Raw genomic sequence first — 15,753 nt, 5'->3', positions numbered from 1 at the left:
ATTTGGCCCACACATCCCAAGGCACAGTTCATTTAGAGAAGCCAAGGCAGGAACTCAGACCAGATGGGAACATGGAAGCAGGAGCTGATGCAGAAGCCATGGAAGATTGTTATTTACTGGATTGCTCTTTGTGGCTTGCTCAGCCTGCTTTTTTATAGAACCCTGGACCAATAGCTCAGGCAGGAATAGCATCACAATGGGCTGGGGTTGGGCCCTCACTTTCCTGTTAATCACTAATTTAAGAAAATGGCCTACAGACCTGCCTACAGCCTGATCTTATGGAGATATTTTCTAATTTGAGACTCCGTCCTCTCTAAATGACTCTAGCTTGTGTCAAGTTAACATAAAACTAGCCAGCACAGGGTACTGCTTTAATAAAGTGGTTACTAGCCAGGCATGATGGCACATGCTTTTAATTACGGCACCCAGGAGGCAGAGGCAGACAGATTTCTAAGTTTGAGCCCAGTCTCGTCTGCAGAATGAGTTCCAGGGCAGCTGGAGCTACACAAAGAAACCCTGTCTTGGAAAAACAAAAGAAAGAAATATGGAGGGGATAATGGAGAAAGGAAGGAAGGAAGGAAAGAAAGAATGAAAGGTTCTTTTACTGAGAAAGTAATGCTTAAGCAGTGAGGCAAATCTTCACTCTTTTTGAGTCTGGAGTGTTAATCCCAACTGCTGATGCCAGTACTGGATCCAGCACTCCTGCAGTCTAGAGCAGCTCAAGGGTTCACAGTTCTACAAAGGTCGCTGTTCTTTTCAGCCCTTGACCCGAGGGCAATCTGAGTTAAAGCTGAGGCTCTGTCCCTGATGGAGTAATGGCAGTGTAGGAGACAGTGTCTGCCTTGCTGTTTTCTCAGCTCACCTGTGCTCCTCTCCTTCTTTTTACAGCTTAAAGGATGACCTCTAGGAAGAAAGTGTTGCTGAAAGTCATCATCCTGGGAGATTCTGGGTAAGTGTTTCTCACGAATTTGAGCTCACAGATGGATTGGCTTGGAGCCTCATCATTCCTGATCCCAATATCAACAGTTTCAAATTCTGTGGCCTGTCCTCTATCCTTTACTGTTGGAATGTAGTAGAAATTTGAATATTGCTTTGGTGTATATTTTTGTTCCTTGCCTTTAGCGTGCGTGTGTGTATGTCCTGTGTGAGCGTGTGTTTTCCTGGGAATAACCGAGGATCTTAAGCACGTTAGGCATTGATTCTACTACAGCTATATCACCATCTCTTTAGGGTATGGGTTTTTGGGGGGGTAGGGGATCTGAACCCAGTAAATGAAGGTCATTTTTTATGGCTTCTCTTCTGTACCAACTGGCCAGACTAGGAAGTGCTCTTCTCATGATCTGTTGTTAGTACCTTGCCAGTGCAGATGTGGCTTGTGCACACATGTGTGTTCCCTTCCTTCTGCTGTGCCTCAGTGTGTGTGTTAGGAAATTTAGGGGGGGGAATCAAGACAGGGTTCTCACCATGTAGCTTTGTTCTGGAACTCTTTGTGTAGACCAAGCTGGCCTTGAAATCACAGAGATCTGTCCGTCTCTGCCTTGTTTTTGTTTGTTTGTTTTTTGTACTATAGTTTTCAGACATGGTTTCTTATGTGACTCATGATGGCCTTGCTTCACTGAGTGCTTGTGTATAAAAATAGTAACTTAGGACAGTGGCACATGCCTGTCATCCCAGCTGCTTGAAAGGCTGAGATGTGAAGATCCATGAAGCCTGAAATGTTGAAGCTAGCCTGGACTGTATAAACCTGCCTTAGGAAAAGAAGGCAATAAGAACAATAATGAAAGTGGGTGTGCCCTGTATTCCAACGTTCTTTCCTTCAGAGCCAGTGGTTTTCCTGTCTGTTTGGCCTATTTGAATTGCTTAAAGAACCCTCCAACGAGCATTTTCTTGTTTTTGAGACTGCATACACACGTGGTGCGGGGTCTAAGGTTAGTGTCCCCTGCCCAGTGCTGTCAGAAACAACACACTGTCTGTGCTGCCCAAACTTGTTTGAAAGGAGGCTGTGGCCCTTGACGCATTACAGATCACACTGCTATTTCCCTGTAAATCCTAATTGTGCTGCAGTGCTGGAGATGCAACCCAAGCCCTGACACACTAGGCCAGTGGTCAGCCATTGAGCTACACCCCAGCCAGCACGATTGCCTTCGGCTGTGTCTAGGCCCAGGTTCTCTGAATACGAATTTGATTGTTTGTGGAAAGTCATGGACAAGAAAGGCTTTAGGTTGTGTTACCTTGACGCTACCCTTACTTTACTGAACATTTGATTGTTGAGTTTTCTTGGTGAAAAACTTCCTTGGAGCAATGTTCCTTGAATTTTTGGAAATTACATTTTATTATTATGTGTGTGCATATGTATGTCTATACGAAGGTCAGAAGACAGTGTGCAAGAGTTGTTTTTTCTTCTACTGTGGAGTCCAGGAAATTTAATTAAGGCTGTCAGGCTGGCAACAGGTACCTTTACCTTTAGCTCTATCACTGAACACCTAGGAGTACAGTGATGGTTTGGAATGGCAGAGTGAGCTGCTCATAAGATTCTTTTTAGGAATATATATATTTCTGCCTTCTAGAAGGAAAAATGTGCTAAGTTCTACCACCTGAGTTGTTTGTACTGAAGTGTATGGACTGTGTTCCATGTATGAGAGATATCTGCATTGTAGTTCTTGTTTTATGGGTTTTTGGTAATGGTGTTGTTTTTGGTGTGTCTGTGTTTTAATGCTATGCTGGAATCAAAGGGGCTCTGCTACAGAGCTAATCCCTTTTTTCCCTGTATCGTTTTAATTACATTTATTTATTTTGAATATTGTGGGGGCATTTATTTTGTGTTTGTGTATGTGTGGGGATTGCACATGTCTTGGTACATGTGTGGAGGTCAGACTGTAATTTGCAAGAACCCTCAACCCCCAGTGAAGCCTGGGATTGAACTCATGTCACTGGGCTTGGCAGTGCTGTCTTAGTTAAGTTTCTACTGTTGGGATGAGACACAATGAAAAAGGCATTTACATAAGAAAGAATTTATTGGGGTTTACAGTTTCAGAGGATGAGTCCATGACCATGTGGTGGGGACCATGTGTCTTGACTCACAGACTAAGGGAGAATAGAGGGTGGGAGGATGCGCTGCAAATGGGTAAGAATCTTTTGAGATCTGACAGCCCACCCCCAGTGACACACCTCCCCAACAAGAGATCAAGTTCAGATACATGAGCCTGTGGGGGCATGCTCATTCAAACCACCACACCTGCCAAGCCACCCTGTCGGGCCCCTCCTCCTGCACCATCCCAGGAAAACACAAGTCTTCTAGTATGTGATGATACTATGATCTAGGGTGATTGTTGGTGCTATCCTTGGCAGAGAGGGAGATGCCCATTCTCAATTATGACAGGCAAGTTCCTTGGATAAAATGCTTTGTTTTGTTTTTTTAAACTGTTGCAGTACTAGGGATTGAACCCATGGCCTTATGTGTGTCAGGCAAGTACTCTACCAAGTAAAGTATCTCCCTAGCCCAGACAGATTGCTTTTAAAATTGTAGACACAGGTTGGTTTCAGCCCCTTATTTGACTTAGACTTACGGTTTTTCTCCAATTTCAGTGTTGGAAAGACATCGCTCATGAACCAGTATGTGAATAAGAAGTTCAGTAACCAGTACAAAGCCACAATAGGAGCAGACTTTCTGACCAAGGAGGTGATGGTTGACGACAGACTTGTTACCATGCAGGTAAGCCACTACTCAGCTGCCAGCCAGACTGCTAGCTTAATTAACCTTTTAAAATGTATTGTGTGTATGTGTGTATGTATACTGTTTCATTTACCCTTTGCTGGGTCTGGGGGAACAACAGGGTGTCAGGCTAGGCTGGCCTCAAACTCTGTAACAGAGTTCCTCCTGCCTTTGCCTCCTGAGTGGTAGGATTACAGGCTTCTGCCTCCACACCTGGCACAAAGATAAGAACTCTTAATTGGCTCGAATTTTAGGATGGAGCTAATAGAAGTCAACCTTCCCTAGCCCACCTATACATACACACATACATCTGAAGATTTTCAGAATACCAGAAAGTTAGTCATTAAATTAGAGAAAAGCAAATTTCTAGAACAAAGAGGGAAGTGAAATTTTGATATACTCAGAGGCTTCTGCCATGATATTGGATGATTTTTAAATTTCAGCTGTGAAAGGACAGGAGCTGTAAGCTACTGCCATGTGGGGAGCTAAAACTGACACACACCCCCAACTCTCTACTCTCCCCCCCCCCCCACACACACACATATTGGATGATTTTTCAATTTCAGCTGTGAAAGGACAGGAACTGTAAACTACTGCCCATGTGGGGAGCTAAAACTGAAACATCCCCCTCAAACCCTCACTCCCCACCCTCCCATGTCCAGTCCCCAGAAAGAATGTAAAAGCAAGACAGGGAGACAGGCCAAAGATGTGGCAATGCTTGTGGGACTCATGGGCTTGAGGCAATGCCCCACTGTGCCCCATCCCCATGTATGGTGGTTGCTTTGGTGGTGTGTGTTTGGGGGATGGCGAACCTGAAACTGAACCTATGATCCCTTAAGTGCTAGTAGATAAATGCTCTGCTGTCTGTCACGCTTTGTCCCCTTTTAAAACTAGTGTCTGGAGACAAGGTGTTAATGTCACTGCCTAGGCACTGACCTTGAACTTGTAAATCTCCGTTCAGCCTCCCCCAGGAGCTGAAGTTAAAGGATGGTGTACCCAGATCCAACTTCATGTGTATAATATCTAACTAAGTTTATACTCTTCAGAGAACAGGAATCTATCTTGAAGAATTTAACAGAAACTCCTATCATTCTTGAAAAAAACAAAATGAGTGTGTGGGACACTTAAAATTGGAAGGAGAGGCCATTTGAGGAAATCATACGTCACAAGTTATCTTCACAATGACTACCTTAAAGGGGGGGCTGCTATAAAAAATGAGGATATGGAAACTTTAGAACTTCAAAAACTGGAAAAAAAAAACATCAAAATAAATGAAAGGCATTCTTAAACTGTTATGCTGCAAGGGTTGGGCACGGTTTCAAAAAGAACCTGATACTGGCCAGGCTTAGTGGAGCCCACCTTCAATCCCAGTACTTGAGAGGAAGAAGCAAGTGGACCTTTGTGAGTTCTGTGGACCTCTGTGAGGCCAGCCTGGCCTACCAGTAAAAGACATCCAGAGCTACATGAGACCCTGTCTTGGAAAAACAACAAAAACAGACAAACAAAAAGAACCCTGAGACTGCAGGAAACCAGAGAGAACAGGTGACTTGCAGGAAGGGCGGATAAGCTTGGGTTGTCCACAGCAGCAGAAGTGGGAAGGAACAGGTGCTGGGCAAACACCGGAACCAGGCTGTGATTCTGGGCGTCACAGGGTGGAGAAGTGAGGTTCCCGCCACACTCACTGCTGTAGTCCGTCCCACCAGGTAGCATCAAATGAGCCACAGTGAAGACCCACGGGCCAGAAGGGTCTAGAAGAGAGTGGGATGAGGTGGCAGCTTCTGAGTGATGGGGCAGAGTCTGGAGGGATCCCCACATACTCCTCAAGAGTTTTAGCAGCTTGGAGTAAAAGATAAGTAAGAGAAGAAGGCATCACAGAAAAAGAAGCCCATGCTGACCACCTTGGTCTTCGCGAGTGCTTTTTTAGAAGGAGTGGGGTCTGGTTTCACAGGCTGTAATCCCAGCTAGTTCAGGGCCGTCCAGGATAAAGGGTTTCTTTTCACAGGTGGGGAGTCACTCTATATAGCCCAAGCTGCAGTTGTTTTGCCTCTGTTTCCCAAAGTGCTAGGAGTACAGGCATTAACTATTAGACCCAGTTAACATATTAGAACCTTCCCCTCTCTGAGGGGTGGGTGGTCAGTGTTAGGGACTGAGCATGGAACCTCCAAATGATAAGGTGTTCTCACACAAGCTCTCACTACAGCCCTGTTCACTGATTCTAACTTAAAAGAAAAACAATCTTACATCTACAGAGAAGAAAACAGGCAGTATAGACTTGAGAAAAAAATTAATAGAGCTTGTAAAACTTTGGGAATTTCAGTTTATAGTGGAATGGGCATAGCAGAAAGGATCTGCAACAAAGAAATGGGGGAAAAGCAGGCGCAGTGAGGTCACACTCACTTGCTTTTTATTTTTGTCCTAGGGTTTTATACATGTCCAGCAAGCACCCTTCCACTGAGCTATATTCCAGCACAGACCTGCTTTTAATCAGTTACAGGAGGAATAAAAAGAATAAAATTAAAATTTGCCAAGAATTTCCCAGAATTGACATTGCACCAATTCAGAGATCCAGAAAGCTCAACTTCCAGGAAGGATACATAAAAAATATACCTGAATGGCAATGATAGCCACCCTGAAAAGACTAAAGAGGAACCAAGGAAAGGATGGACATGGAAGCCAAGAAAGGAGCAGCCGTGAGGCTGCCAGCTAACCACAGCACTACAACAATGGCTGCAGTGGGTGGTGCCCAAAAGGCGTAGCCAGCAGATTGTTTTTAGAATTAGAACTCTGAGCCAGCACTCAGGAGGCAGAGCCAGGCTGATCTGCGTTCAAGGACAGGCTGGTCTCTAAAGCAAGTCCAGGACAGCCAGGGCTACACAGAGAAACCCTGTCTCAAAAAATCAAATAAATAAACTCAAGCACATAGAGCTAGAAGAGTCGTTCCACAATAAAATACTTGCTATGATGCATCAGGCCCTGGATTCCATCTCCAGAACTGTGGAGCAAAGAAAGCATGTATGTTTACTCGGGATTGGTTGAGACACTTCCTCACCAAGATGTAACCTTTATGTCGTGTCCAGGGTTTCAGGTTTGTGTCGTTGAGGTGGTCAGGCACTTGCATGGCATGCATATAATCCTGGATTCAGTCCCCAGCACAACATAAAACTGAATGTGGTAGTGCATGCTTGTCACAGCTTGAGTGAGTTCAGGGTAGTATGAGCTACTTTAGATCCTATCTTTAAAAAGATAAACATAAGGGCCAGAGAGATGGCTCAGTGTTTAAGGACACTGTTTACTCTCTTCCAGAGTTCCCTGGAGTTCTAGCATGCATTGTGGTACTCACAACCATTTGTAACTATAGTCCCAGAGAATCCATCCTTGTCTGGCTTCCTTGACACCAGGCATGCAGGTGGTACACAGACTTACATGCAGACGGAAACACCCACAGGATAAAATAATTAAATAATTTAAATCAAAAATATTTTATAAATAAAATTAATTGGTCATGTCTATGTAGAATGTGAGGACATTACCCTACAGAACTTTAAATAACTTTCCAAATTACTTACAATACCTACTCCTATGTGAGCAGTTATTAGACTGTCTAGGAATAATGATAAGAAGAGAAATTCATGAATGCCTACTAAAGGCGTGACGTGCTGTTAGTTGCGTCTTCAGGTGTGAATTCCACATTGGGTCCTGCTGTAAGGAAACCAGGATTGGAGTTCCACATTGTAATGTCCAGTGGATTAGAGATGGCTGTGTTTTACCGCTCACATTTCTGATAGCGTTGAAGAAGCTAAGAGTCAGTATGCAGTGCTAGCTTCAGCCAGGCGTGCGTTAGCACTCAGGAACATGGTCAACTAAAGTCACAGAAGCAGTGGTGTCTGCACAAGCATGCCCATGGGACAGGACACAGGCATGGGCCCTTGCTGGGAACTCTGAGGGACACAGATCCTGCTTGGACAGCTGGAGCAGGACCTTCAAGAGAGGTAGCTACAGGCTCCAGGACCTGAAGTGGGGGGGGGGGGTTTTAAAAGAGCACAAGTTAAAACATATAGAAAAGAGAGGCTATTTTTTTTACCTTGAGCACTTAAAGTGGACCGAGAACAAGTCATAAGGTCAAGATTGTATGAGAGCACATTAAATCTAACACCTAAATAGGGTGATTCCCAAATAGCCAAAGAAGTCACTGAACAGGAGCACGTGCTGACAGGCAGCTCAGGGTTACAGGGGTGGAGTACAGCAAATGGCAGGTCCTGAAACCTTAATGGCCTCAAAGCCTGATTTCAGGGAATTGGAGTAATATTGAGATGGATGCTCTTCTGCAAAGTGGACACATGCGTGCCTACCATTCTAGGAGACTCTTTGTCTGTCTATGGCTTAAGACTAAGGTTTGGCGTGAGGAGAGCAGCGTGAGAGTGTTCACTGCAGCCCTGCATATAAGGATGTATGGCCAGGGGATAAAGTGCAGCATAACAAGGACTGTTAGCTGGCCATTTTGGATATGAGAAAAGGCAAGTTGAAAGAGACTGACAGCAGAGCGCTACTGGTATAAGACATTTCTCCAGGCACCATTTTACTTCTGGAGTGTGGGGGGAAAGGGTCATGGGGGGTAGTGTTTTATGTGCATGTGTCTCTGCACCACATTCCCGCCTGGAGCCCACGCACACCCAGAAGAAGGTGCCAGATCTCCTGGAATTGGAATTAAAGCCACTATGTGGGTGCTGGGATTCAAACCCAGGGAAGAGCAGCTGCTGAACCATCTCCCTGGCCATAGGTTTGTTCTTTAAGTACAGTGGCATAGTAATACTTGTCAGGTAGTAGATTGTGTACTTAGCATTTATGAGGCCATGTGTTCCACTGACCCAAATTATCAAGAGAGTGATAGACAAATATATGGGTATAATTTGGGATATAAAAAAATATTTGGGAAATATATAGGTGAGCAGTAGAGCTTGCTCAGAGTTTACAGTGCCCTGGGTTCTGCTCCCACCACTAACCCTCCAAAAAAATTCAGTTAGAAAATTTTAAAGTACCATTTAACATAGGGCTGTATTTTCTGTTCTCATTGACAAATACGAATTGTACTTTTTAAAGTTTGAAGCGAAGGTAATTTTAGAAACTTTCTAGGAACAATGACTCAATTTTCTTGAGTTTTTTCAAAAATTTGTGTGTTTGAATTGCATATACCATTTGCCACTAAGTTAAACATGCCCCCTAGGACACTGTCTGTGCTTAACCAGTGGGACCTGCTGCAGATCTACTCTAGATCTTTTTGTCAGGAGTTTTGGATAATTTGGGTTTTGAGTTACAAACAAAGCAAAAACTGCTTTTTCATTAAAGAAATGACATTGTTAAAAATACATAGATACATTCATTTTAGTCAGTAGTCTTTTATTTCTAAAACTGTGGTAGTACATGTCTGTAATCTCAACACTGAGGAAGCTGAGGCAGAAGGACTGCAAATTAAGGCCTGCCTATGCTGCATCTAGCACCCAAATAAAGCATAATAAACAAGCCCTTGGAAAGTTCCCAGGACATGTAAGTCTTGAGGCTGTATATGTTCATGCTCCATGTACATACCTGGGAGTAGAAAGAGGAGACTCATGTACTCCCCCTGTACCTGTGCACACACACACACCAGCACCTCCTGAAGACCAGGTGTTTTGTTGCTTGCAGATCTGGGACACAGCCGGTCAAGAACGGTTCCAGTCTCTGGGTGTGGCCTTTTACAGAGGTGCAGATTGCTGTGTTCTGGTGTTTGATGTGACTGCCCCCAACACATTCAAAACCCTCGACAGCTGGAGAGACGAGTTTCTCATCCAGGCCAGCCCCCGGGATCCCGAGAACTTCCCTTTTGTTGTGTTGGGAAACAAGATTGACCTCGAGAACAGACAAGTAAGCTCTAACAGTAGCAGTCACCGTCACAGCCTTGCTCCTCTGCTGCCTGGGAGGAATGTGGGGGGTCTTGTTGCAGGCTCAGAATAACTTGGGAAGGTTCTGGTGGGAGTGCTTGTCACCCAGTTACTCCAGCTGTCCCTAGCCAGCTTTGATGCAGAGCTATCTTCGTTCTCAGAGCTTCCGTTCTCCTGATGCACCATAAAGGAAGGAATTGGTTTTCTCATTTCAAGGGTGGGAGAATGCTATGGGCTTGAGTCATCTTGCTCTGCTGTAATTCTACACAGCATTTCTGTTGGAACAAAGCTTTGTTAATTATAGCTCAGCTTATTTCTGACATCTCCTTCCCTTTCCTTGGCTGGGGTAGGGGAAGGAAAGAGCTAACTGGGGAGCACTGTGAAATCTGTACCAGTGGCATTCCACACAGGTGGCCCTAGATGAGTGAGGGAGAGAGGGTTCATACCAGAAATCAGCTGTGGACCGGGACCCCAGGAGAATCGCTCTCCACCTCCTGTGCTTGGCTCTTGGTCCATGGCACAAGGGCCACAAGGTCTGGCTATGGACAGATGTACCTCCAGTTTGGATCCTTCAGATGGGCAGCTGAGTGAGCTGACATGTAGGTCTCTATGCCACACTCGTCCTCATTACCAGATTCTGTTTTCACCAGTATACTTGTCCTGGGGAGAAATGTGTCTTCTGTTCATGTCACTATTGTCCTCCTTCCTCCTGTAGGTGGCCACAAAGAGAGCACAAGCCTGGTGCTACAGCAAAAACAACATTCCCTACTTCGAGACCAGTGCCAAGGAGGCTATCAATGTGGAGCAGGCCTTCCAGACAATTGCTCGGAATGCCCTTAAACAGGTGGGTCTCCAGGGCCCTGGAGCTGTATGGTGCCCTCTGGTGCTGTCTGCTGTCCCTTCCTTGATGCCTCTCCTCTCTAAGCTGTAGCTGGGGAAACATAAAGTGCTTCTCTGGATGGGCAGGTCATGACCAATTCTGCCTCCGTCCCTAGGGGATCCACAGCTTTATTAGTCATCAGAACCATTCAGGGCAGAGCTGCGGTGTGGCTTGGTAATAGAACACTTACCTAAAATACAGTGCATTGAGGGCAGCCTCATCCTTCAGTAGTGAGTTCCAGACATAGTATAAGCATCAGGGAACAAAACAGGGACATCCTTGTGAAGGAGGTGTGGGCTCAATTATTCCTGAGTGGGTTGGTTGGTTGGTTTTTAGGCCACTTAGGGGTCCACTCCTACCAGATCAGTGCTTGTATTTATTGAGATAAGCTTGACTCAACATCCCAGCTGTCATTTAGTCATTCACATTTGAGCTTCTACCCCTCTCCTGCAAGACGGAATGCCAGCTTCAAAGGATGATTGTGATTACCTGACTCAGCTCTCAATACAGGAAATTGCTTTTTCCTGAGAGTGCTCATGTACACGCACCCACAAGAAAGAAAGACAAGAAAACCACGTCAAGGAACCCAGAGCTCCCACTCTTTGAGAAGATACCATCGTGTGCTAAGCAAGTAAAGAGGCTAGTCCTATGAATCAGGCCTGTAATCCCAACTATTGGGGCAGCCGAGGCAGGGTGCCAAGTTCAAGGCCAGCTAGGACAACATAGTAGGGCTGGAAGTGTAGCACTCAGTCTAGTGTGTTAGCCTAGCATATGCAAGGTCCTGGGTTTGTCACAGCATTGGGGCTGGTACTTAATTTTTAAAAGTGTGGGCTTGGGGAACTCAACCAGCAGTCTGTGGGTATCAGCTCTAACTGCTGGCTCTTTCAAGTTGCCACCTTCGCATTCATAGCACTGTCCCGTTGAGCCTCTCCTCCTAGGCTGGCTTACTGTGCTCTTCTCTATGAATGGCCAGCATGTTCCCATGACATTTGTTGTACATCTTAGTATTTCATATTACTAAGAGAAACTAGGGGTCCTTTTGAATTCTAAGAATAGGGCTCTCAAGTTCCCTGACTCACCAAGGGTCCATATGTACCACATGTGGTCCTTTCAGAGGTACCTTGGGAATGTGCCCAGAGTGACCTTTCGATCTCGAGTAGATGCTACTCTTCACCTACCTTCCAACTTCCTTTCCTCCTCTCCAACTCTTGTCTTTGATGGCCTTTGGCCATAGATAGAAAAGGCCATCTTAGCTGGGTGTGGTGGTGCCTGTGATAATTTCAGCACTTAGGAAGCTTGAGGTAAGAAGAAAGGAGGATGGCAAGTTCCAGGACAGCCTGGGCTATACAGAAAAGATGTGGAAGAACACACTATAATCCCAAAGCTTGGGAGGTGGGGACAGGAGGATCAGTTTAAGGCCACTCTGGGATATAGAAGACTTGTATCTAACAACAAAAACTCATCTTCCTGTCAGATGCATTCTGAAGGTCTAGCTGTAACTCAGCTCTTGGCCCCTTTTCCCTTCAGAAAACTGAGGTTCCCAGTGAGAGTGACTGTTGGGAAGTAGCCATTGTCCCCTTCAATGGCTGTCTGGGTTCCTTTACCTCATTGGTTCTCAATCTTCCTAAGGCTATAACCCTTTAAAACAGTTCATCATGTTGTGATCCAAAACTGTGATTTTACTGCTGTTATGAATCACGATGTACATGACCTTGAGGGTGTTGACAACCGCTGCTTTATTCGTACCACCTTTCTTTCAGTATCTACCCAGCCCTCCCCAGCCAAGTTGAAGCCCTGCTGGTTCTTGTTGGAATTGTATTAGCCATAACAGAACACAAGATCACACAGCTTACACATGAGACATTTTATTTTGTTGTCACAATTTTGGAGTCTGGGACCAGGGTGTTAACATACTGGGGTTGGGATGGAAGACTCCTAGTGTGTACAGATGGCTGTTGTCTTGCTGTGTCCACACAGGGCTGCCTTGCTCAGACAGCAAATGTGATGAGCCCTCCAGGTATCTCAGTAACAGCATATATAATAAGCCCTGGAGCTTGAGCTCAGTTGGATAGTGTGTTCTGGCATGTGTGAGACGCTGGGGTGGGATCCATCTCTAGTACCCATAAACCCAGTATGGTAATACATGCCAGGTTCAAGGCCAGCCTGGGGTATGGGTGAGATCCTTTCTGAAAAGGAAAATTGGAAGTCCTGTGAGAGCAGATGCCACAGGTAAAACCTGGTCTAATCTGAATAGTCTAGGCATAGGCACACTGGGGGTTAGGACTCAGTATAGCATGTGAACTTTGGGGTTGACACCCGTTCTATCCAAGGCTGTCATTCATATTCTCTGCTTTTTGTGTTATTAGTGCTGACAGGAATATAAATTTATTGCTGTATATAATAACCAAAAATCACAAACTGATGTGTCTAAACAAGGTGCTTCATCTAATACAGATGCCATTCAGCCCCAATGCAAAGTAGTAAGGCCAAGGCTGTAATACAGAGGCTGAAATGGAGCCTGTTTCAAATTAAGACTCTTAAAGTCCACTAAAAGGAAACTGAAGTGGGATATGGTATGCACACCTATCATCCTTATAGAAGCAGAAAGATTGCCAAGACCCCAAGGCTAGGCTGGGCCACAGAGGAAGACCCCATGTCTAACAGCAATAACAAGACAGGTCTAGGGGAAGTGCTCACTGGCAGAGGCCTTACTTGGCATATGTAAAGCCCTGCTTGCACTCCTGCCTTTGGAGGGGGAAGGTGAGAAAAAATATTGGTTTCTGGGGAAAGAGCAGCCGCTTGGCACACTCATCTTTTTGGGTGATGACTGTTGTGAACGGCAGTGATGGTGTCCAGTTTTGTAAGTACAGTAAGACATTCCATTTTTTTTTTTAAACTGTTGTGAATAAAATAAAAATACACTGCTAGGGATGTGCCCTAGCGCTTGGTGTGTGGGCACTCAGTCACTCCTCACAAGAAGGGTTAATCCAGGAAGTGGACTGCAGTGACTAAAGTCCCATCTTACCTTCTCATGCAGCACAGGCGATGGTCTCACCCACAGCTGTGCCCTCACTGCAACATGTGGGTGGCATGGGGAACGTATCCTGGGACCATCAATGAAAGCCAGGCTCAGGAGCACATGCCTGTAATCAGGAAGGCAGAGGGAGGCAGATTTCTGTGAGTTTGAGGCCAGCCTGGTCTACAGAGTTGAGTCCAGAACAGCCAAGACTACACTGAGAAATCTGTCTCAGAACAAATGAACAAATGAATGAACTGACGTGAACCCCACAGAAAGCACCTTAGCTGACTGTGGTCCACAGTGGCCAGCAAGCATTCTGTGTCCATCCTTTTGTGTAGACACATAGTCAGGTTCTGTCCCTGTGACCCATGTCATCAACCTCCCTCTCTCTCTCTCTCTCTCCCCTCTCTCCCCTCCCCGCCCCCTCATCCAGGAAACAGAAGTGGAGTTGTACAATGAATTCCCTGAACCCATCAAACTGGACAAGAATGACCGGGCCAAGGCCTCCGCAGAGAGCTGCAGTTGTTGAAGGGGCAGTGAGCACAGAGCACAGAGTCTTTCAGACCAAGAACACACACGTAGGCCTTCAATATGCGTCCCTCCTCCTCTAAACAGAACAGAACGTCATCTCTCACATCCAGCTGCCAAAAGAAACTCCACCACACAGCTGTCCAACACACACACACACACACACACACACACACACACACAGCAAGCAAACTCCAGCCTATGCCGGTCAGGGCTCCTGGGGCAGCTATCCACCATGAGCCCTGTGCATGGCCTATGGCGGAGACCCTGGGTGCTCTGGGGTGCAGTGGGCATGGAAGCATACTCTTTTTGTCCACTGGAAAGTGAGAGAACTGTTCACAGTTCATCTGTGTCTAATTATCTGAATTTTTTTTTTTTAACGGTCTTGTGGTCTTTTACCCTTACCCCTCCTTGAAGGTCCTGTGGGAAGGCTGGTGCCCACGCTCCATTCTGAACAGGCTGTTTTGTATGTATCTGTTAATGCTTGTTACTTTTAACTAATCAGATCTTTTTACAGTATCCATTTATTATGTAATGCTTCTTAGAAAAGAATCTTATAGTACATGTTAATATATGCAACCAATTAAAATGTATAAATTAGTGTAAGGAATTCCTGGATTGTGTGTTTAAGTCCTCTAACGCAGGCGTGCAAGGTGGAGGGTTGAACCCTGTCTGGATTACAGAGTGTTAGAGACTCAAATCTGTAAGTTCAGCTAGTGGCAGTATTCTGTACAGTAGACACAAGAATTATGTACGCCTTTTATCACAGACTTAAGAGCCAAAAAGCTTTTCATCTCTCCAGAGGGAAAACTGAACTAGACAGTTCCCTTCTGTGTCTAAATTTTCCAAAAGGTTGATTTGCATAATACAGTAGTGTAATGGATAAGTTGCTGTTACTTCAGAAATTGAAATTCTCATTTTCCCCCTTTGTTTTCTTTCCTCATGTTCAACACTTTATGATGCCCTTTAGATCACTATCCTACTCGAAGAAGAAAGGAGAACCCCACCAGACCTGTCCTAGTGACTCTACCTTTGTTCTAGAAGGCGCTCCTTTCAGGGTTGTGGTACCTGTAGGCTAGCAGACCCTTCCTCCTTTCCCCACCTCACCCCACCCAAGTGTGGCCCAGCACTAACCCACCGTCTCTTGGGTTGAGCCCTGGCAGTTCTGTCCCCTCCCGAGGTCCTGCCCTGCATCATGGCTTGCTTCCCGGAGCACTTCCCCTCCAAAGGTCTACACTCTAGGGTGTAGGCTGAGTTCTTCTGTAAAGAGACGAACGTGATGCCAATAAAATTTAACAAGAACAAAGAAAAGCTGCCCTGTCTTTTTTTCTTGAAGACTTCGGCAGTGTGGGGACATTCTCTATGTTTGTTGGAACCTCATGGTGCTCAGAGGCAAGAGTGCCTTTCAGCTTAACCCTAGAATACCTACCCTAGTGTGGCTCTTTTCCTTACCACAGTATTGGGAAACGTGGGGCAAAGAATGGAAAACACTTTCCCTAAGGGCATTAGCCCCAAACTTCTGGTGACTTTGGGCCATTTGTTGCTATCTAACCTGACCATGGCGGGTGTGAGAAAGAGAGACAGACTGATAGGTCTGGCCCTGGGGCCAAATCACAGTTGTCACTTTTCACAGATCTCTTCTGCTAACCTGTATCCCAGGATGGCTGCCACCTAGAAGCCGCTTTAAACAGTAGACTCC

General features: G+C 45.5%; 1 protein-coding gene across 1 annotated transcript in view; it reads left to right on the top strand.

Annotated features, from left to right (window-relative positions):
• Rab7a (RAB7A, member RAS oncogene family) overlaps positions 1-15,345 on the top strand; it is a 50,654-nt gene extending 35,309 nt beyond the window's left edge. Inside the window, exons 2-6 of the mRNA XM_055617418.1 lie at positions 889-949; positions 3,586-3,712; positions 9,392-9,610; positions 10,343-10,471; positions 13,960-15,345. Coding sequence (XP_055473393.1) covers positions 897-949; positions 3,586-3,712; positions 9,392-9,610; positions 10,343-10,471; positions 13,960-14,055 — 624 coding nt within the window. The 5' untranslated portion in view covers positions 889-896 and the 3' untranslated portion in view covers positions 14,056-15,345. The remainder of the gene's footprint in view (positions 1-888; positions 950-3,585; positions 3,713-9,391; positions 9,611-10,342; positions 10,472-13,959) is intronic.
• The last annotated feature ends 408 nt before the right edge of the window (positions 15,346-15,753 follow it).

The sequence above is a fragment of the Psammomys obesus genome, unplaced genomic scaffold (assembly GCF_907164565.1).
Source record: "Psammomys obesus unplaced genomic scaffold, mPsaObe1.curated_primary_1811, whole genome shotgun sequence".
NCBI lineage: Eukaryota > Metazoa > Chordata > Mammalia > Rodentia > Muridae > Psammomys > Psammomys obesus.
Note: the sequence above shows the minus strand (reverse complement) of the source record. Positions and strands in the feature narration are given on the sequence as shown.